The sequence below is a fragment of the Camelus bactrianus genome, chromosome X (assembly GCF_048773025.1).
Source record: "Camelus bactrianus isolate YW-2024 breed Bactrian camel chromosome X, ASM4877302v1, whole genome shotgun sequence".
Classification (NCBI taxonomy): Eukaryota; Metazoa; Chordata; class Mammalia; order Artiodactyla; family Camelidae; genus Camelus; species Camelus bactrianus.
In genome coordinates, this window is record NC_133575.1 from 12,672,264 (window position 1) to 12,684,507 (window position 12,244).

The following is a 12,244-nucleotide window of genomic DNA, read 5'->3' on the forward strand; positions in this document are numbered from 1 at the left end:
TAAAGTACTTCAATCATTTTTTTTAATATGGGTATGCAGCATAATTCTATAGTTCTTTCTTACATAAGCTCAAACAAATATTTGTTGGTCACTTACTATATTCTGAGTTATCCAGGTGAATAGAGGCAGGACATGACCACTGACAGGCAGAAGGGACCACAGTAGCAGGGATTTTGAAGCCAAAAACAGCATGAGGTATAGCTGGAACCAGATCTTTGTAGGTCTTGTCGAGGTACGCCCTTCTCCTGAAGGGTACAAAATAGGATCCACTATCAGTTAATTTTCTTTATTTTTTATCGCTTTCCTTGTTTTACCCCCACTTCTTGAGTTTAGTGTCACCAGTTCTTGAGAACTAGGGGGCTTCTGTGGTACAGTTTAGTTACTCTGTGCTTTCTTTACTACTCATTCAGCTCTTAGTCACTCTTCTATTTTCCCAGTTCCAAATTTAAACAAGAAAATTTAAACAGTTCTCTTCACTTTTCTGTTGATGAGGTAAGAGTGAAATTAAATTTTCAAACTACTATCTTTAATATGTATAACTGAATCACTTTGGTGTACACCAGAAACAAACACAACATTGTGAATCACCTATATTAAAAAAAAACTATGTTTCCTCAGAAGTCATAGTACATTTAACAAAATATGAGGACAGCAGAAATTCCTACATAATATCAAGCCAAGAATTTAGTTTAAAGTGGTCCCAGGTTGATGGTGCCTTTAGGTTTCTGACAGAAGTAGTAGAGGAGGGACCCACTTTCCACTCAGGCCCCAAAGTATCCCTATAGGTAACGTTCCAAGGAATTTATGTTCGGAGTCAAAGGTTGCCAACACTGTAGGAAATGGAACACAATCAGAGAGAGCCTGCAGAAGTAACAAAACAGTAGAAAATACAAACTCTCAGATTTTGGAATTGTTAGACACAGACTGTTACTTAAATATATTTAATATATTGAAAGAAAGGCGATGAAGAAAATGAGTAAGAAGCCAATAAATTATAAAAATGAAAAAGCCACTTTGAAAAAAGACCAAATAGAACTCCTAGAAATGAAAAATTTAGTCACTGAAATTAACTCAGAGATTGGCTTAACAGGACATTAAGTACAATTGAAGAGGAAACTGGTTAATTGGACGATAGATCTTAGAAAATTACCTAGAACCACTTACTAGTTCCCTCATTAATGGTACCTGAGTATTTGAATCCTATTTGAATACAGATAAGTTACTTCCCCTCATTTTGCTTCCTCTTATCATCTATAAAGCAGAAATAACTATGGTACTCTTCTCTTAGCGTTGTTGAGAAGAGTAAATGTAAGGTGTTTTGAGGGACAGCCCATACTTCTGACTTTTATTTAAAAACCAAGAAAAATATTGACATTTTTTGGTCTCTAAGTACTTACCTCCTTTAGTCACTGTACAGTCTTTACCTTTAAAAGTACTCTTTTGGGAAAAAAAAGATAAAATCATGACTTTCATACAAATTAAAAATATATCCTGTCAAAGATTTTATTATCTCATTAATTAATGAGGAAACTAGTAACTGCACAATTAGAAAGCTTCAGGAGGAGAGATGAGAGGATGTGGTGGGAAGACAAAATTTGAAGAATTACTTAAAATTTCCCAAAGTTAATGGGATGCCACGTGGTTTAGAAATTCCAGTTTACGCTTAGCAGCTTATGAAAGAAAAAGAGGATGAAAAAATACACATGCAGTTGCAAGGTAAAGTTTGGTACTGCAGAATATTAAAAACAAAGAGTAGATCTTAAAAACAACCAGAGAGAAGACAGACTACCTACCAAAAAACGTTGATTCTATTGACATTTGACTTCTCAGCTGCAATAATGGAAGTCAGAAGATAGTGAAATGTTATTTTCAATGTGCTGGGAGAAAATAGCTGTCAATCTAGAATTCTATACTCAGTAAAAATCATCTTTCAAGAATGAGGCAAAATAAAGACTTTTTAAGTTAAATTGACTAAGCTTACTACTAATAGACTCTCAATTAAGGCAATTCTAAAAGATGAACTTCAGGCAGAAGGTAACATCATAAAAGAAATTGTAATGGAAATCAGGAAAATTTTGAAACTGAATGGTATCACATATCAAAACCCATGAGACTATATTAAAGAGATACTTGCTAGAAAGTTTATAACCTTAAATGCTTATACTAGAAAAGAAGAAAAGCTGAAAGTTAGTGAGCCAAGCAACCAATTTAAGGTAGAAAAAGAACAATAGGATAAGCCCAAAGACAGTACATGGAAGGAGATGAGCAGACATTAATGAAACAGAAAGCAAGCATATAATATGGAGGCTCAAAAAAGTTAAAAGTTGGCTTTTTGAAAAGAATAATAAAACGTGATGGATGTCAGGTGAGACTGATGAACAAAAACTAGACTGATAACAAGCAGTATTAGGAATGGAAAAAGAAAATTACATATGCAGAGATTAAGATGATGAGGGGGATTTGAACACCTTTATGGCAATAAATGTGAAAACTTAGACAAAACGAATAAATGTCTAGACAATTTGATCATTTATCAAAACTGACTAAAGAAAGTCTGAATAACCCTATAACAGAGAAGCGAAATCATTAAAAATCTTATTTCAAAGGAAACTGCAGGCCCAGGTGGTTCTGCTGTCATATGTTACCTGAGATTCAACAACAACAACAGCAACAATTTTTGATCTTACATCACACCCTATTCCAGAATAGAGATGGGGGAACACCCTCTAGCTGAATCAAGCATACCAGAGGGCCATATAAGAAAGGAAACTCACCTGTCAATTTAACTCATGAATATAGTTGCAAATATCCTAAACAAAATATTAGCCAACTAAATCTAGCAGATGTGAAAACCTGACCAAGTTGGGGTTATCCTGTCTGCAAGAGTGTTTTATTATTAAGAAATTCATAATGTAATTCATCATATTAACAAATTGTAAGTGGAAAAATCATACCATCATCTCAACTGATGGAGATACGGCTTTGGTTAAAATTCAGCAGCAAATTATGAAAAAAGTAAAAATAGGTAGGAATTTTTGTAATCCATTGAAGAGTATCTACAAGAAACCTGCAGCAAATACCATACTCAGTGCTGAAATAGTGAAAGCCTTACCTTTAAGATCAAGAGAAGACAAAAATGCCCAGGTCACCATTATTATTCAATTTTACAGTAGATGTTCTAGCCAGGTAAATAAGAGCAAAACCAAAAAATAGATCAAGATACTGAAAAGAAGAAAAACTGCTGTTAATATTTGTAAGTGATGTAATTTTATCCAAAAGTATATTCAGAACCATACACTTACATCATCTTTTATAAAAATAGGGCATTTGTTTTTAAAAAATTAAATAATAGTAAAAAGGAAATTAATCAGACATGAATCTGGATTAAGTTCTGTTTCTAGTAATTCGCAGGGCTGTAAATAGGGACAGTGAGTCACACAGCTTACCTTGTTTGTTTCCTGTCTCTCAGGGATCACTGTCTTCTGTTGTTTGGTTTCCTAGTGTCTTCAAAACTGTTGTTTTATATAAACATGTATATGTTTGTTTTTGGCCGTTTCAAATGTAAGGCTAAATCTGGCCTCTGTTATTCCTTCTTGGCTGGAAAGCAGAAGTCATTTAACTAAATGGCTTTTCATTTCTTAGTCTTCTTTTGTTAATAAAGGGTTGTTTTAACATACGCTTAATTCTGTTGCAAGGCCTTTCCTTTAGAAGTAAGCAGAGATTTTGTTTTTTGTTTGGTTTTTCATTTTATTTTTAAAGTAACTGGTAATTTAAAGGCCCAATCCATGAGGATCTATAGAGTAGGGGCCCTGAGGTGGAGAATTCCTGAGGCTTTTGTCATTCTCTGTTGCTACATGCTTTGTTACCGGAGGCTGTTCAAGGTCTCACTACCTCTGGAGTTTTGACTCACTGATGTGTTTCATAAATTTTAATGAAAGACAGATTGAGAGAAATCATTGATGGGCCACATGCTTGTACCATATCCATGCACTGGCTCAGAAGGAAAATCTCTGTGAAATTACTCCGAGTTACCTTTGTGGAAATTCTCGAACTCCATCTTCTAGCTTGTCTGATCTAGCTGGGTCAAATCAAAAGTGATATGCAAAGGCTTTTATGTTTTTGGCACATTGCTATGATTTATTTTTAAGGCACAGAAAGTTGTCCAAATATTAGCACACATATCACAGATTTACAAATAAACTGCATGTAGTTGTATAGAGCACAGTGTGCTTTTCCGAGTTTGTAAAGAATGTGGTTTAACTTGGCCAATGTGTGATGATAAAGTTATTTCTTGTATGTGGTCATGAGCCTTATTTATAATTCAATAGCAGATGTTTATTTTCATTGTTAAGTTACAATTCAGACATTCTTGGCTTAACTCGAGTTTTCATTGTATCTCACAAAATTTAAAAAGTTAGAATAAAACTCTCTTTCAAAAGATCCTTCAAATGGCTCCATATTATTTTAGAAACAGATTTAGTTATTCCTGATAATAAGAATCAGAGGGAAAAAAGGAAATTGAGATCTTTGAAGAGTCCCTAAGTATCATTTTAGTCCATCATTTTCAACCTCCTCTACTGCTGTCAGATCCACTCACTTACAGGGCAGGGCACTGCCTTGTTGGGATTCTGGCTCCCTACTTAAGCTAATGAGCAGTACAGTGGCTGAGAGCTAGGGAAAAATAGAAGAAGAGCCAAAGGGCCTAGAGTATGAAACTGAATAATTAACATCAGAATAATGAGGGATTGACTGTCTTTTCCGTGCTGGGTTCCAGGCTTTTTGATTAAAGGGTGTCACTTCTTTACTGTTTTTATACTGTCTCATTCACAACAGCCTATATAAATATTTGGATTTCGGATAGGATGAAAATGGGAAAGGGATTAGAAATAGCATGTACTCTTTTTTGTTTTTAAATCAAGCCCTCAGATTTTTAAAAATTGAAACATATTAAATGCGATTGCTATTCCCAGTTAACAAGTGAAGAGGGCTTTGTTTTGTTTTCAGTGGTCCTTAACAGTGTGTATTTTTCTTTTCAGCTTCTAAGTCAGGATTGTTACCTCCACCACCTGCACTCCCTCCAAGACCTTGTCCATCACAGGTAAGAGACATGTTGATTTCTGTGAACTGTTTGTCAGCAGGGAGTTGTCCTCCCACTGCACTTCCTGGCAAGGATTGATTGCTACAGAACTGGACGCTCAGGTTCCCAAGATGATGTCTGGACGGGACAGGGAGAGCAGACAGGGGCTGAATTTCTTCCTATCCAGCCAGCCCCCAACCTCATGTGGAGAAGGGAGAATTTCCTCAATAAGCAACCAAGCAAATGTGTGAAACAGTTCACTCTTGGCGGTGGAGGGTTGCATGTGGTTTTCTTAAAGAGAAAGGAGCAGAAGGGGCGACTTTCCAATTGGAGGTGGGGACGTGGTTTTTTCTGTATCATATGTGCAGTCTGGGTGCCTATAATTGGATCAGTGTTTTAGGAGCTATGTTAATTCTGCATAAACTAAAATAAATGGTCTTTAGCATGGGGTTAATGCTGTGGTTTGGGCCGACAGTGCTTTTTTTAGGATGGTATTTTCCCTTGGAACAATAAACTGAAACTCCAGGGGTGGGAGAGTGTCACCAAAATCAGTTTCACCTGTGAATGAATTTGGCCTCATTTGCATGCGCTGCTCTGGCCTTATTCATCAGCACTTTCTGTAGAGTTGAAAATGAGAAGCAAGCAGTAAATCCATGGAGTATGTGGTAAAGGTTGCTACAGAGCCTTCTTCCTTTAATTGCTGCTGAAGAAATTCTATCTTTAAAAGACCTTCTCTGACTTTTTATAGAAAATGTTGGAAAATTTCTCTATGAACAGTCTCAGTTTCTACCTCATTGCTCTGGGTGGTTGAGAGCATACCTTTTCATATGGTGCATTTTAGGACTTGTTGAGTCACTGAAACTACTTTTACTGTTTGCTTGTCCTTCTTTTAGAGAATTAGGTGGTCTTTAGTGTCCACTCAACTTCCAGATGCAAATGCCATGAGGTATTGGCTTCCTCCTTCAATTTGAAGAGTCATTAAAGGCCCTGTTCCTCCTGACCCACATGAAAACAAGTGAGAACCCTTTTCCAATATTCCAGCATTAGCTTTAAGAGAGATTGATTAACCAGTCAACCAGTATCTGAGTCCCTGCTATTTATTGACTACCAAGTTTTAGTTCCATCCTAATAAGCCTTTCCTTGGTTATAATTTCTACTCATTTAAATTATTAGTTCTGTTTACTGAGCATCTACAATAGAGCAGGCTGTGAATGAAAAATATTGCTGCCACATCAGTAAACAAAGGATGTTGCAGCCATCAAACCATCACATTGCAGCCATCCTGATGGTGAGCCCTGGGTGAGCCCTGGTGGTGAACTCAGTATGGAAACTGGAGGCCCCCACCATCAAGCTGTCAACCTGCGGCCACTCCCAACAGTGCATCCTGAGGAGACTCAGGATGGGAAGCATAGGATACTGGCCCTAGAGAGCTAAGGTGCACATCAAAGGAATGATTTCAATGAGCCCAGACTCTTGTATATTCCCCTACATAGAAAAGTGCTAAATTCCTTAACTTGAGATACCCGGTTTTCTTTAATTAACAGTAATCTCTTGATGTTCTGACCACCCAGTCTCTGTTGCAAAAACTGCTATATATCCTGGCTCCTCCCTTACGTCTTGCGAGCAGTCCCTTAGAGCAGTCTGAGAGGCTGCCTCCCAAGAAGTCCTCAGAATGTCCTCCGAATAAAACATAACTCTCAGCTTTTAGGTTGTATATTATTTCAGTCGACAAGGCGTTGTGCTGAGTGCTTTCCGTGCATTATTTAATTTTCACAAAAACCCTATGAAGTAGGTACAAATAATAACATTTTTTAAACAAATAATATTGAAGCATATAGGGGTTAAGCAAGTCACCCAAGGTGACATAACCAGTAAACAGTAGAGCCTGCTCCCAAACCGAGGTCTGTCTCCTAAAAGCCACCCCCACCCCCATCATCAGAGTCAGAATGTCTGTGGACATGGGAGGACAGTGCTCCATCACTCAGGCATTCAAGGCTTTCACCACATCCCCCTCAGAGGACCTAGATGAGAAGAGTCTCCTGATTTGCACTAACAGCAACCCTATTTTTGTCACAACAAAATTAGTGGGCATTCTGGAGGTGCTTATCTACCAGCTGCTGGTTTCAAACCAGGGCTTGAGAGCCACCCGGATGACTGCGTGGAAGACTTCTCTGAAAGGGCTTTTGTGATCAAACTCCTTATGTTTCTCCTGCTGTGCAAGTGACAATAGTTACTTCCTGGTTGTGCAGTGTGCTGCTGCTATCAGCAGTCCTCATCTGAGCTGCTCAAGGTGGGCTTCCTGCCTCCTTTGGGTTTTGGTGACTGAGGATCTGATGGGGGCTGGAAATTCTCAAGTCACTATGAATGCAAGAGACTGCTTCTTTGTCTACCGGATTTCCCATCACATTGTAAACAGTGAGCCCAGCGCTCAGCCCAAGCCTCCACCTCAGCTGCCTAACTGGAGTTTTCAGATTACAGAAAAGGGTGTGTAAGAAATGCAGGCAGAAAAGCCCTACACCACTTCTCTCTCCCTACTCTCCCCCTTTTGCCCAATGTAAGTGGGACACACACGTTTGACCGAGGAAGTCCTGGGTAATAAACATATGATTGTGTTTAGTCTTTGTGCCGTGTCAGATTCCTAATATTGGCCTCAGGAGAAACTCATATAACCACCTTTATGGGGCACCTACATTTTCTAGTCTTTTTCAAACTACTTGTGATAAAGCAGTCTTCTGGGAGATGTTACAGGGCTCTGTGATGAGACAGATTTGCCGCCTCTGTATCTGCTCTGGGAGAGTCACAGTGCATGTGAGCCCATTAAAGGCTTTGAAGTCGTACAGTAAAGAAACGTGGGCAATTTTGTTAAAGCTGGCAATTTTCTAGCTTGTGTGACCATTCATCCCTTTATTTATAAAATACCTATTAATACCCTGAGGGCTTAGTGGTTAGGAAACATCATTATACACCAGCCTTAAGGTATTGGTAAGAGTATTTCCAAACTTCTTTCATCTGTCATCTCATCTCTATATTATGTGATTAAAGTTAAATTTTTATATCTTATGCCAATGGTTTTCTCTAGAAGAGATGAAAATGAAGAAGAAGGTTGACTGCACATTAGCTTGGGATTTCAAATTGTCATGTTTTCGGTTTGTTGTTTTCTTCATTGCTTTTCTATTCCTTTTTACTCTCTCATGAGGTAATTTTTTAGCACCTCACAGGAGATTTTATTACAGAGAACTTAAATACTGTGAGTTACTTTTTTGCTCTGTTAAAATTTTTTTGAATGTTCCTTGGTGTGTATATATAGACAAGATAATTTTGGAAAAATATATTTATACTTAACTACAGAGATTTCTTTTAAGGGGCTTGAACTGTAATACTTAGGGGAGAGAAGCTAGGAATCCTGGAATAATTAAAATCATTATATTTATTAGTAGCTTTGAGAAGAAATTAAGATAAAAGTTTTTTGAATTTTTTAGATTTAAAATTTTCATATTATTTAACTTGGTAAATGGGCAAGACTTGATTATAATAAATAAGAAAACTATTTAAAAAACTATATGGCCAGTCAGTGATATACTTACAGGTTTTAAGTATGTAAGAGAGTTTGTACATTTGCAGATACATGCACAAAGATATAGATAGATAGATAGATAAATTCCTACATACACCAAAAGTCTTTCTCTACTTTTATCAAGTGAGGAAGATGAGGTATAGGTTTTCAGCATAAAATGCAGTCTAGCTGGTCCCTACTTATACCAAGCACCACCATGATATGAACATCTGGATTAAATTATGCAGATGGGGCCCTGGAGTTAGGAAGAGGAATACATTCAAAGAAACTGATCTTATTTTTCATACTATATAGGTAAGATCAAGAAGGACCAAGTGAACAAATAAAGAATCAAATGTTTTGGTCTCCCCTTTTCCTGTGGACAGGCCAGAGACCAGGGCATGGTATTTTGGCTGACTGGAGACCAGAGGTGACACTTTTTAAAAAAAAAGACTTATTCATAGTGTAAATGACTCGGAAGCAATTAGAGGTAACTGTTTCATATGGAGCAGTGTCAAAATGAGAGTTAGTTAAACTTATTAGCTCATTGTTTGTGTGCATATAAAATGAGTAAAATGCTATCAGTAGACTTGATGCTTGTCCTGTAGGTCAGTTTTCTGCTTGCTTAAGGTCTGTGGTACTTCAACAGCTAAATCCCTTTAACAGTGTTGATCTCATGCCGCATTTTTTACGGCGATTGTGATAGAGCCACAGCTTCAGTGTAATTATCTTTAATAAAGAAAATATTTTTTGGTACAAAGGATAATCTCAGTGTTCTATTAGCGCCACATTTGATGAGTTGGGGCTCCCTGTAGACTAATGTGCTCCAAATTTTCCTGTTTATACCACTGATTTCTCATGGCAGGTGCTCTTCACAAGCAGTGCAGTGTGTACTAAAATAACGCTGTAGGTTGGGAAGCACGATGGAGGAAGCATTTTATCAACACTTTTAAGCTTGGAGAGACCAAGAGGGCTTCATGGAAGGGCTGAGGTGACCAATTAAATGAGTTTTACAGAAACAGGAGAACTTTTCTTTTTAAATGGCTGAGGAGATAGGAGCATTACTGTAGAGGAAAAGCAAATGCAAAGAAACAGGCATACAAGAGGAATTTGGAAAGACAGAGATTTTAGGGGAGAGAGATTTCGTGTTTGCAGGTGCTGGTGAAGAGCAACCGGCTTGCTTACTTGAGCCCTGGTGGCACCAGAGCTGCGGGAGAGGAAGGGCCTCTGACGAGAGAGTTCTGTCTGGGGAAGCAGCCCCTGAGGGGAGAGCACACAGTGTCACTCAACCCAGTGATGCTCACCCTGGCAGACACTGAATCGTCTGCGGGAGCTTTAACCTACCAAGGCCAGGGTCCCACACACAGAGATTTCGGTGTGGGATAAGGCTTGGGCATTGGGAGTCTACAGAAGCTCCTCGGGTGGTTCTGAAGTGCAGTCAGGATTGAGAGATGCTGAATTAGGGCTAGAGGAAGGGATGTTGAAAGTAGAAGTTGAGAATATAGGGGGTTTGTTGATGCTTCTCCATGTGTTCATTTTTTCTCATCATTTGCTGATTTTATTTTATTTTATGTTTTATTTTTAAATTGAAGTATAGTGAATTATAATGTGTCGGTTTCTGGTGTACAGCATAATGTCCCAGTCATGCATATACATGCATATATTCATTTTCATATTCTTTTTCATTAAAGGTTATTATAAGATATTGAATACAGTTCCCTGTGCTATACAGAAGAAATTTGTTTTTTATCTGTTTTTATATATAGTGGCTAATATTTGCAGATCTCAAACACCCAAATATATCCCTTCCCACCCACTTTCCCCTGATAACCATAAGATTGTTTAATATGTCTGTGAGTATGTTTCCGTTTTGTAGATGAGTTCATTAGTGTCCTCTTTTTTCTTTTTTCTTTTTTTTAGATTCCTCATATGCATGATATCATATGGTATTTTTCTGTCTCTTTCTGGCTTACTTCACTTACAGTTACGATCTCTAGGTCCATCCATGTTGCTGCAAATGGCATTATTTTATTCTTTTTTATGGCTGAGTAGTAGTCCATTGTATAAATATATTACAACTTTTTAATCCAGTCATCTGTTGATGGACATTTAGGTGCTTCCACGGCTTGGCTATTGTATATAGTGCTGCTCCATGAGTTCTTAAAGGGCACAGTGGAAAACTTTCTCAAGTTGGGGAGGGTGGGAGGCACAAAGTCAGGTGAGAGGATATATCCAGACCCTCTTGGGGCAAGAACCCAGATCATGATGGATGGCCTGAGGGTATCAGGCTTCTGAGGCTGACTGATTTCAGAAAGGTCAGAGGACATGATGGGAAGGTCTTGCTTGAAGGTCTAGTCGCTGTGTGCCTCAGGTCCTGTGTGTACTGTTGTGAAGGACTAGTCATGAACAGAGATGGCCTTGAAAGGAAACCACAGTCCATTCAGCTAATTTGTCATCTAACTTGTCATCTGGCTAGAATCAGGTCCTAGGCAATACTGAACCTGATGGGAATGTGCTGGGAATGCTCCTCTACTTCAAAACCAAATTTCTTAGATACAGCTTGATGTAAAATACTTTCTTTATTTCATTTGGAAGGGAAGTCTGAAGCTCACTTAAACTCAAATGGCAGTTTGTAGACCCTAAAGTTCTGAAATATTTGATACTCCATGTTTTTTTTTAAAAAAATACATTGTCCTTGTAAATTAATATCTTATCATTTCAAGTATTCTTTCCATAAGTTAATATATAGTTGATGATACAAAGTAATAAATTTTTCTGGGAGAAATGAAGAGTTTTAGAGCTTTCTCTCATTTTGGCATTACTAGTGATTGTGTTAGTATCTTATAGGGTTATGTAATACATTTTTAAGATGTAAATTTGATTAAAGTGTGATATGCATACTCAATCCATTTTAAACTCACTAAATCCATTTTTAAAAGAATAAAGTGAAGTATTGTGTTATTGGCAACTTTCAAATATCTATAAGAAAACAGCAAGAAACATTCTTTAAGTGTAAACAAACAGAAATGTCACTGCTTCTAAAATTCTGTGGGTTTTTTCTTTATCAAATTAAAATTCAGTGGGCATGTATCAAATATTATGGGATCTTTTGCTGTAATATATTCAGATGATCTCATATAATGTACATTAGTTACCAAATCACTCTGATATATTGACTATGTAGATGAAGCAGATTTGTGAGCTTTCAGAGTTACATACAATATCCTGATTTTCACTCATCAAAACACAAATTTAGTATATGTCAAGTGTTAGTCTTCTCTGTATTTATGTATTAGAAAGTCAGTAATTATTCTGAAGAGAATATATAAACATATATTACCTAAGATGCCATCTTCATTTTCTTCCAAAGTGTTACTCTGTTCTGTCCTACAGTGTATGCTGAAGTTTAGCAGAAAATCACAGTATGCTAATGAGTGTTTCAGTGATTAAGGGAAGATCTAGCTAGGCTCAGGATTTATCTTCATATGTAATGATGAAAGAACATACGAAAGCTGTACATCATTACATGAATGTGTCTGTGGTCTCATTCTTGGTGCTGCTAATGTGTAGCTCTGTGGCTTTGCGGGAAGTAACCAAATTCGTCTCACAAACCT

At 37.4% G+C, this 12,244-nt stretch overlaps 1 protein-coding gene across 8 annotated transcripts in view; it reads left to right on the forward strand.

Annotated features, from left to right (window-relative positions):
- REPS2 (RALBP1 associated Eps domain containing 2) overlaps positions 1–12,244 on the forward strand; it is a 264,518-nt gene that overhangs the window by 196,170 nt on the left and 56,104 nt on the right. For all 8 annotated transcript variants that reach the window (XM_045516337.2, XM_074358794.1, XM_010954543.3 and 5 more), the window contains one exon: positions 5,037–5,098. In XM_045516337.2, the coding sequence (XP_045372293.1) occupies positions 5,037–5,098 (62 nt within the window). The remainder of the gene's footprint in view (positions 1–5,036; positions 5,099–12,244) is intronic.